General features: G+C 38.2%; 1 protein-coding gene across 7 annotated transcripts in view; it reads left to right on the top strand.

Moving 5' to 3' along the window:
- Acaca (acetyl-CoA carboxylase alpha) overlaps positions 1-11080 on the top strand; it is a 281891-nt gene that overhangs the window by 89428 nt on the left and 181383 nt on the right. For all 7 annotated transcript variants that reach the window (XM_033762915.1, XM_033762912.1, XM_010626803.3 and 4 more), the window contains 2 exons: positions 3145-3277; positions 5058-5196. In XM_033762915.1, coding sequence (XP_033618806.1) covers positions 3145-3277; positions 5058-5196 — 272 coding nt within the window. The remainder of the gene's footprint in view (positions 1-3144; positions 3278-5057; positions 5197-11080) is intronic.

The raw sequence follows: 11080 nt of genomic DNA on the forward strand, positions 1-11080 counted from the left end.
TTTTTTTTTTTTTTTTTTTTTTTTTTTTATAGAATCTTACTAAGTCACTGAGTTGCTCAGGCTGGACTCAAAATTTCTGTCTTCCTACCTCAGCCTCACAGAGTGCTGGTGTTACAGGTGTGCACCCCTATATTGCTGAGTTTTGATAGAGATTCTGTGAAGAGAACTGATTAGAGATCTATCTATCTAGGTAGTTCAGTTCATGAACTTAATTCTTTACACAGTTCTGGTCACAAAGTGGATTGGGATGAGAACCAAATCAAACTCAGTGGTTAGGTTCAGTGTTGACCTTATGGGGAAATTTGATTCAATATTGATATATATATTAGCCAGGCATAGTGGTACATACCTGTGATATCAGTTACTCTGGAGCCTGAGGCAAGAAAATCACAAATTATAGGGTAGGATAGGCAGTTTAGTAAGATCCTACCTCAAAAGTATAATTTTTTAAAAGGTGGGAATGTAGCTCCATTGTAGAGTGCTTTCTTAGGATATACAAGGCTGTGAACTTGATCTACAGTACTGCAAAAAATAAAAACAAATAACAACCCTCCACAAATAAGAGCAAATAAACTATATGTGTGTAGAAAGCCAAATAGTATGCTATGTAACAGAAAAGAGAGTCTTTCAAGATTTGGTCCCTCCCTCCTCAAAGACTTACATTCTAAAGGGGAGAAACAATTGCATATTTAAAATTGCACAGAAGAGGTGGATATATATAGTTCAGGGGTAGTGCGCTTGCCTAGCATGCATGAAGGAGTCGTAGGTTTGATCCCAGTATAGCTGAATGAATGAATGAATGATAAAATTGGAGCCAAGAGTGGAAAATAGTACCTAACAATAGTACCTAAAACTTTACAGCAAGAAAACAGAGTACACCTTTGAATCTTTTTATTTTAATATTTTTCGTTCCCATAATATAAATAATATTTTAGTGAAATGTTTTAAAAGTCAAAATCAATGTAAAGAATCCATAATGAGCAAAACATCAGTATTTTGAATAAAGATAGGATCATAATACTGAGTTTTCTCTTTGCCTCAGGCTGCAGTATGGGTTGGCATGACACTGTGGGAATACTTGGGGGAGGAGGAATGTACTGGAGATTGAACTCAGGGCCTCTACATTGAGGAAGATCCCCAGGCCTTTTTATTTTTGAAGCAGGGTCTCTAAATTGCAAAACTGCCCTGGTTGGGCTTGAATTTGGGATCCTTCTGTCTCAGCCTCCCAAGATACTGGGATTACAGGCATGTGCCACTGTGACTGGTTTATCAGAAGATTTTAATCATATTCTTTTATTTTGAAAAGATAACTTACTATAGTGTTGAAGTTAGATTGTAGGAAAGGAAGGAAAAAATCCTTTCAGAGAATCTCCCAGTCAAGGTCTACTTATGGGAAGAGAAACTGCATTAGGTATTTTAAACAGAGGTGTTAGAAGAATCAAAGCAAAACAAGAATGTTGAAGTAATCTTGAGTTAACCTCAGGAAGCCCCTTTCATCTCTAAGGCTGGGAGAACAAAAGAGAAGAGAGGTAGTGTTACCAGAATCTAGGAGCTTGGAAGAGAGCCCTGGAGCCTGGTATTTGGACCTCTAGGAGTGAGCTTTGAGTAGCTTGTGCTAAAATCCCTTTGGAGGGGGCTGGTGATTTAGGTCAGTGTTGCCACCGCCTGCCTCTCAAGTGCAAGGACCTGAGTTCAATCCCTGGTACCAAAAAAAAAAAAAAAAAAATATCCCTTTGGAGGAAGCTTGGTCTGACAGTGGATGAGTAAGGCTAGGTAGCTTGGTACAGAGGGTGAGTGAGCAGGGCAGATCTGGTACTCTGCCAAGGAGCTATAACCCCTACTGCTAGTGTTTTTAAGGCTTTTTGGGAATGGCAAAAGAAGCTAGAGGCTTAAATGAACTGTCACTGCCAAAGTGACACTGATAAGAGTTGGAAAACAGAAAGGAAGTCCTTTATCTTACCTTTCTACATTCTCATTGGCAGAACTGAACAGGAGAGAGCTATCAGAGGAGTCTTGGAAGTGAAGCTTTTAGTCCTAGCCCCATTGTTACAGGGCAAAGGATGAAAGGGTAGGCTTGAAGCTGAGATACAATTGGAACAATGACCACTGTGCATATTTTAGAAAGAGAAAACTGAAGCTGGGCAAGGCTAAGTAATTTGTCAAGATCATTGTTCCAGGTCTGGAATTTAAACTCAAATTTGTGCTCTTTCTCCTGTTTTCATTTAATCTGACACACCATTGATTGTTAGCAGCATTATTTTATGTACCACTAGGAGAATAATGCTATCAATTAAGACATCAGTTGTAAGATATATACTAACATCAGAGATTTTAACAAGTAAAAGAAAGGTAGCTATCTTAAATTTGATAAAAAAAAAAAATGGTATATTATGTTGGCCTGTAAAGAATTTGGTTTTGAGGTTGTTGGTTTGGATATGCCTGTGAGATACGCAAGTAGAACATTTAGCAGGCAGTTAAAAATATACAGTTAAAGCCCATAAGAAAGATGGAAGGTAGGAATACAGAGATAAATACAGAGTTATGTGTACAGTAGTCACAGCCTTGCTGTGTTTAACTTTCAGTCTCTCAGTCAAGTATTTATACTACATCATTTCCTTCTGTCTTTGTGATGGCATTTGTTGATAAACCTTGATACTATTTTTGTTGTTGTTGTTCAGGAAAACTTTTTTCCCTTCAATTTCTCCAGTTGAGGGTTTTCTTTATTTCTCTTTCATTTGAAAATTGTGTGTTGGCTGGGCATGGTGGCGCATGCCTGTAATCCCAGCACTTGGGAGGCTGAGGCAGGAGGATCGCTGTGAGTTCGAGACCAGCCTGGCCTACCTAGTGAGGTCCAGATCAGTATCAGCTACTAGTGAGACCCTATCTCAAAAAAAAAAAAAAAAAAAAAAAAAAAAATAAGAAAAGAAAAGAAAAGAAAAGAAAAGAAAAGAAAAGAAAAGAAAAGAAAAGAAAAGAAAATTGTGTGGTCTGCCAGGATGCAAACTCTAACAGGATACAGTTGGAAGTACTCTTATGAGAATGGTAATGAGAAGCAGGTTTCCAGCAGGTATGGATAGTGTGAAGAAATCCTATCTATAGACCTATAGACTCACATGGTTTCTCACATGGTTTTTATTGTTGTAGGTCCAGTATGTCTGGGTTGCACCTAGTAAAACAAGGTCGAGACCGGAAGAAAATAGACTCACAGCGAGATTTCACTGTGGCTTCTCCTGCAGAATTTGTTACTCGTTTTGGGGGAAATAAGGTGATTGAGAAGGTAAGTTATAACTTGTCAGTTTCTTAAAAGTACCTGAGAGACAGGCATGTAGCTCAGCTGGTAGGGTTTTTGCCTAGCATGTACCAGGCCTTGGGTCAGATCTCTAGCACTGCAAAGTATCTGTGATTTTATGCCTAGATTTGTTGTCTAGATTTGTTCAAAATTAATATTTAGATTTTCAGAGACTTTGTCTCTTTGTGCAGTTTTCTTTTCTGCCTCCTAGCATCCTGTTGTATAACTTCATTATTTTCTCTAATATATATTTACCATTGCTAATTTAGTCATAATTAAGGAACTGAAACATTGTTTTAAAAAAATTAAAAAAAAAACATTCCTCACAAAGTTATTTTTGAAAGATCTTGTGGTTTTACAAAGTGGGGCTGCATTGATACAACAGAGTACGAGGAATTAGGAATTGATTATCTTATGGGGTGCTGGTAAAAAGATAATATGGGACAGCATTGGATTAAGATCTAAAGTGGTACAGAGTTTGAGAACAGAAGGCTTCAGCAATTTGATGTATTGTGACTTCCACCTTCCACCAGGTATTTGAGATGTTTAAAGGGAGTATATCACATGAAATACTTGAAGAAATTTCATGTATTTTGAAATGTTATGGTAATTCTGTGTCATTTTTATCTAAACCATGTCAGAGCTGAGAGGTTGACTGAAATACCATATAGTGATTAGAGGTTGACTGAAATACCATATAGTGATTAAAAGATTGAAGAATGTATTATATTCCAAAGTATAGCTTCAGCAGTGTACTTTTGTTATTCTTTCCTTAAAGGTAGATTATGTATTCATCTGTGTTTTCTCAGGTGCATGATTTCAAGACAAGTATGTTGATGACTCATGTATTTGCAGAGAAGTCTTAGAGTTATTTGATTTTTATTTTTCTTATGAGCCATTCTGAGACATCTACCAGTGGTGGCAAACAAATTGCATATATGCCGCAGTGGGCTGTATCATTGAAAACTCTATTACTGTTTTTTTTTTTTGGTACCGGGGATCGAACTTGGGTCCTTGCGCTTGCAAGGCAGGCCACCGAACCACTGAGCTAAATCCCTGGCCCATACTGTATTTTTCTTTTAATGTATGAGTTATTTCTAAACTAAAACTTTAGTATTCAGGCTTAATCCGAGTGTTGACACTTTGGGATAAGTAACTGGGTATTGGGATGCATTTTGGGCACTCACTCTCTAGAAGGTTCACCCTTACTATGACCTGTGCAACATGGGGAAGGGGGCAATTTATGTCAGATTTTTAAAAGATGTTTAAGACTATGTTTTACTTTACAGCAGGAAATTGTATACGATATTGCACAGTTTAGTCTTCCTCTATTCTTTTTTAGTACATTATCCCTCTGAAATTTGTTTTTTTCAGTTCCCTAGTAATAGGTATGGATGACTAAACAGGATATGAGAAATTGTAACTTTTTTCTCTTCAGGAGGTAAATTCAGGGGGCTAGGAATTTAGCTCAGTAGTTCTGACGCCTGCCTTGCAAGTGCAAGGACTTGGGTTCCATCCCCAGTACAAAAAAAGAAGTAAATTCAGAATGGAGTAAGTTCTACATGGCACATATTGCAGTATTTGCTTAGTACATATTGAAAAATACTGCTTGATCATGTGGGAACTGATTCCTCACAGTCTTCACTACTTAGAATTCTACTTGAAATTCTGATTTTTTTCAGAGAAAGAGATGAACAAAAATTCTCTGATCTTTTTTCATCTCTCATTGTATTTTTTTCTCTTTTCCTCCAATTTGTTTTCCTTCCAGGTTCTTATTGCTAATAATGGCATTGCAGCAGTGAAATGCATGAGATCTATCCGGCGGTGGTCTTATGAAATGTTTCGAAATGAGCGTGCAATTCGATTTGTTGTCATGGTCACACCTGAAGACCTTAAAGCAAATGCAGGTCAGTTGTTAGCTTTAGAAAAGGCTCACTCTCCTTTAATAAACCAGCTTTTAGGACTTTAGACTAATCTTTTAAATAGGAGACATTCACTTAGTGGGTTTCCTAAATTCAAGATTTCTGTATACTGATAAAAATATTTTTCTTTAAAGAGTAATAGCCATGTAAAAGTGATTTTAGTATAATTAATCATAACATACTTTTCTATGTTCTAAGGTATGTAGACTTTTTTAACTTTTTTTGGTACCGGGAATCGAACTTGGGACCTTGTGCTTGTGAGACAGGTGGCAGAACCACTGAGCTAAATACCCAGCCCTTAAGTTTTTTTTTATTTTTTTTTTTTTTTTTTTTTTTTTTTGAGAAGGGTCTAGCTTTATAATTCAGGCTGGCCTTGAAATCACTATGCAGCTCAGGCCAGCCTCAAACTCACTCAGGGAAATCCTTCTGCTTTAGCCTCCGAGTGCACCACCACACCCAGTTTAATAAAAGTATTGATTTGGACTTTCAGGTTGTATGCCTTTTCCACTGTTAAATATTTGGTTGGAAGGAAATGTTATTCTCTTAAGAATTGTACTGAATTTTAGAGTAAAAGTTCTTTTTTTTTCTCCTCCTGCTGAGGGAGAGAGGTCTTGACCCAAACGGGTTTCACTAAGTAAGCTCTTCGGCATATTCTCTCCACTCAGATGGCGCTCTACCCAGGAGTTATAGATAAAGACTATTGGTATAGCTGAGAGGTGTAATTAGACTTTTTTTCTGCCATACTTTTTATCACTAAGATATAATTTCTTTATGTATAGCGTTCACAGATGATGTTAGCTCTTTGAAAAAACTATCCTTTTGAATCCATTTGGTCTGTATATGTTGTCTCCACATTGAGACAATGATATAAGATTGACTATTGTAAATATTAAAGGTTTTGTGACATCATATTGGAAAGTAGATGTTATTATGTAAAATCATTTAGGGCCGGGAATTTAGCTCAGTGGTTTTGCCACCTGCCTCAAAAGTGGAAGGTCCAAGTTCTATCTACAGTACCAAAAGAAAAATAAAACAAACAAAAAGAAAATCATTTAGATGGGTGGTTTTTGGATTATTCCATTTCATTGCCCCAGGGTTTGCCTTTGGTGAGCTGAAAGTCCATCGGGGTTGTACCTTGTTTAAGTGTCCTCTCATTTTCTATTTTTTTTTTTAACGTTTGATTCCTAGATTGATGCTTATAAATTTCTTATGATGAGTAGCTTTATTGCCAGTATTTAAGACCCTTAGGAAATGACTACTTCTCAGAAGCATCTTCCAGGTGAAGCTAGCTTTTGTGTTCTGAGTCTGTTGCAGGATCTTACCTCTTCACTTTATTGGGGCTGAGAAGTTTCTGCCTACTTGGTCCAGCTGCCAGTTCTTTGGCACTGGCATGTAGGATTTTTTTTTAACACCCTTAGGCAATCTCAGTCTTAATATACCAGGAGGAAAAACTGAGTAGCACAATTATGTCACCTTGGCTAAAGTAGTACAGTCACTAATAACAATAGCATCAAATGCAGTCTAGAAAAATGACAAACCATGACCCATAATATGGTAATTTCACCCTGAGGGGAGAAGATTAAAAAGGGCTTGGCGGTAAATAACAAATAGAAGAGACTGGAAGCAAGGCTGGAGGACAAACTTTAGGAAACTGGTAAAGACAGGTGGGAAAGAGAAAAGGAGAAAATAAAAATAAGAACAGGGGCCAGGGCTTTATCTCAGTGGTTCTGCCACCTGCCTTCCAAGAGCAAGGTCCCGAGTTCAATGCCTGGACCCCCCCCCAAAAAAAGATGCAAAAACAAGAACACAACAACATCAACAAAAAAACTAGAAACCGTGTTCAAACATCAAGAAAAACAAAGCAACTAGAAAGAGGAAAAAAGGAAAAAGAAAAAAAAAGAGAAAACTCAATTCAAGTCGTGTCTTTGCCGTCATTGTTAGACATTGTGGACAGAATCCAGAGCCAAATTGATTAATCCCAGCAGCTAGTGCTTGCTTCAGCAGCACATATACTAAAATCCAAGCAGCTAACTGCAGCTTCACAGCGGTATGGGATAGTGGACAACCTCAGCCAGCCTGCCCCTTTAGTTCCTCTGAAGTTCAGGCCAGTTTCTGGCTATGAGGTTGGAACCAAATTTCTTGAGCCTACAGCAGCCTATGGTCTTCTGCTGGCTTGAACTCGGCTCCCTGACTTCCTGCTGACTTGAACTCAGCACCCACATTGAGGCACTTGGAGAGCCTCTAGATGGATTCCATCCACAGCTGTTCTGAGTTCCAAGCTCAGTTGCCCCTTCTCCAAGATGGCTACCAGCCAGTTACCCTCTTGTGGGTGAAGTCTGAACCTGGATAACTCACTAGCCACTACAGTCTGGTGGGTCCACTCTCCTGTTCCATTGGCGCATTTCTTTTTTGTTTGTTGGTTTTTTTTTTTTTTGGGGGGGGGATACCGGGGATTGAACTTGGGTCCTTAAGCTTGCAAAGCAGGCCACCGAACCGCTGAGCTAAATCCCCAGCCCCCTATTGGCACATTTCTTGGTGAAGGCCTCTTTGCAGTTGTCCATACTCACTATGTGTCTGCAGGTTCAGCCTACTGATTCCCTTGCTGAGAGTTTGGGCTATGGGAGAGAGGGATGCTTGGTATCTCCTTCCTTTTTGTTAAAGCCTCTCTCTTCACTCTCCCTGCAGCCTTCTGTACTTGCCACAGATCCTTCCTGGGTCCCAGGGTCCCACTTCCCTCCTTCTCCTCCTTGCACTGCTGTTGTGCCATTGTCAGGGCACCAAATCTTTGAGAGGCTCTTTCTCTGCTGCTCACCACTCTGCCATCTTCCTGCAGTTCTGTAAAATCACTTAGATGTGCCCTTTAATATCTCTGAGATGTAGTTTTTATACCTATAAAAGGAAGTTCATAATGTCTATTTCATAGTAGAATAATAAATAAATCATCTTTAGAATAATGTAAACTACTGGGATTGAGGATGAACCTCAGTGGCCCCACACTTGTCTAGTGTGTGCAAGGCCCTTGGTTCAATCCCCATTACTAAGACCAAAGTAACCAAAAAAAGAAAACTAATGGTTTATTTTACTAACATCTTGAAAGATCTGTTTGAGGAAGGCAAAAATAGAGGATATGTCATGAGGCTGAGGATAAAGAAAGTTGGTCCAGAGCAGTGATGGCAAACCTTTTAGAGCTTTTGGTGATATAGACAGCACACCTGCCATAGGTTCACCACCACTGGTCTAGAGAGATGGGGGGAAATACAGCAAGATTTGGTGATTAGGGGAAGAGTTAATGTTGACTGTTGGGGTTCAAATTTGGTTGAGTATTCAGAAGGCGACTAGTTGTACCACACGAAATAGATAATATAACAAGAAGAGCAAGGTGGGGAGGTGGATTTAGTTTGACATACTTGTGATATTTGCAAATCCTAAAAACCTTACAAAAAGTTGACTATCCTAGAACTTAGAAATAATGAGAGCTGAGGATTAAGGTGTGTACATTATTGGCAAATATGTGGTGTAATTAAACTACCTTTCAAAAGATCATATAGAGATTGCCAGGTGTGGTGACGCACGCCTGTAATCCCAGCACTTGGGAGGCTGAGGCAGGAGGATCGCTGTGAGTTCGAGACCAGCCTGGGCTACAAAGTGAGTTCCAGGTCAGTCTCAATTACATAGTGAGACCCTGTTTCAAAAAATAAAATAGAAGATCATATAGAGGGCTGGGGATTTAGCTCAGTGGTGCCACCACCTGCCTCACAAGCACAAGGACCTGAGTTTGATCCCCAGTGCCAAAGGAAAAAAAAAAAAAGGTCATATAGAAAATCAAGAGGGTCAACTGTAAAATTTGTGGAAGATTAAAAGTTAGGGATAGACTGAGGAAGATAGGCCTGTGAACAATGCTGAGAAATCATTAAAGAGGTGGAAGAAGAAACAAACAGAAGACAATACAGAGAAAAGAGAATTTCAAGCAGAGTGTGTTGGCACCTGCCTATAACTCTTGCTACTCAGGAAGGAGGCTGAGGCAGGGGGATCACTATTTGAAGCCAGTCATGGTAACTTATCAAGACTTTCTCTCTAAACAGCAATAACAACATTAAGAAAACCCCCAACAAATTCCAGTAGAGGAGAGTCAAATGTGTTAGCAGTGAAAAAATAAAATCAGAAATGATCCAGCATTATAAAGTTATTACAGTATCTTTGAAAGAATAATTTCAGTGGAACAATAAAAGAATACACAGGCTAACATAGGATCTTAAGGAATATGGAAAATGATATAGAGATAGTCATTGTGGACTAGTTTTGAGGAATTTTGGATGAAAGAGCAGTCACTTATGCCTCTAATCCCAGAAATTTGGGTGGCTGAGGCAGGAGGATCATAGTTTGAGCCCAGCCTAGGCAATTTAGTGAGACCTGTCTCACAGATTTAGCTCAGCGGTTCAGTGGCCTGCTTTGCAAGCACAAGGACCCGAGTTCAATCCCCAGTACAAAAAGAAAAAAAAAAAAAAATTTTAAAGGGCCGGAAATATAGTTCAATGGTAGAATCCTTGCCTAGCATGCATGAGGCCCTGAATTTAATTCCCAACACCACAAAGAAAAAAACGTTATAAGTAATTGAAGAGAAATTCAAAGAATTTGGAAATGTTCATTGTCTTAGAGAAAGGAACTAAAGAAGAAAGGCTTTAAGTACAGTAGAGACCTAAAGTACATTAGAGACCTCAGAGATAGAAAGGAATGGACCAAGAGCACACAGGTGAATAAAGTATGCATTTCTTTTGACCGAGGAATTCTTTCTCTTGGAATTATTCTGAGAGGGAATGTCAGTAATGAGGGTAAACATTTGTACAAGGTTTTTCACTGCATATTATTCAAGAATAATGAGAAACTAAAAGTAATTTAAGTGTTCAGTTTTAGCAATTTAATTAAATAAAGTGTAGTGTACCGATACAATGAAATACCATGCAGCCATTATAAAACATTTTGTGGAATGACATTTCTTGGAATGTGAATATGTTTTGATAAATTGCTGTATTGTCACTGTAACAGTATCACAAGATGACTTGGCTAGGTCTTCTGCTTCAGGGACTCACAAGGCTGCAGTCAGTCATTTGGCACTGTGATCTCATCTGAAGCTGTACTTGGGCTGGACATACTTTCAAATTCATGTACTGTAGTTGTTGGCATCGTGTAGTCTTTTATGGGCTGTGAGACTATAAGCTTGAATATTTGACTGATTGTTGGCCATAGGCCACATCTCAAAATGACTTCCAGCTTTCTCAAAGCAAGGGAGAGAGCCTTATAGTAAGATGGGTTATATTTTTATGTAATGTTATTGTGGAAATGACATTTCATCACCTGTGCCATATTCTTTTTTCCAAAAGCAAATCATAGATCTTACCTGTACTCAATAAGAAGGGATTACATAAGAGAAAACCTAGAGGTTGGGATCATGGGAACTTCCTAGTGTCTGTCTACAAAGATTACTAAGAAAAAAGTTGACACTACAAGGAAATTGATAGCATATCAATGTAGAAAAGAATACATTGTGCATACTTAGGAAAAAGGTTGCAAGAACATGTGTCAAAACCAAGATAGTAGCTTCCTCTGGAGGTAGAAGTTTGCAGTGTTTTTATTTCTGTTGTTTCTTCTTTTTCCAGCTTTTTACATATATTTTATAATTTTTAAATAAAACGTTGCTTAATAAAATGCTAGAAAGGATTTCCATGTGAGTATATTGAATTGAGAAATATTATGGATAATTTTTCATTTTTTCCCAAACATTATACTGTGTTCATTATTGTTTAACAAGTACATTGAGTATAATTTATTACCACAGGTTCTGTGAGTTTTTGTAAATCATACTATTGTGCGC

Source organism: Fukomys damarensis, unplaced genomic scaffold (assembly GCF_012274545.1).
Source record: "Fukomys damarensis isolate Sample0158 unplaced genomic scaffold, DMR_v1.0_HiC HiC_scaffold_13, whole genome shotgun sequence".
Classification (NCBI taxonomy): Eukaryota; Metazoa; Chordata; class Mammalia; order Rodentia; family Bathyergidae; genus Fukomys; species Fukomys damarensis.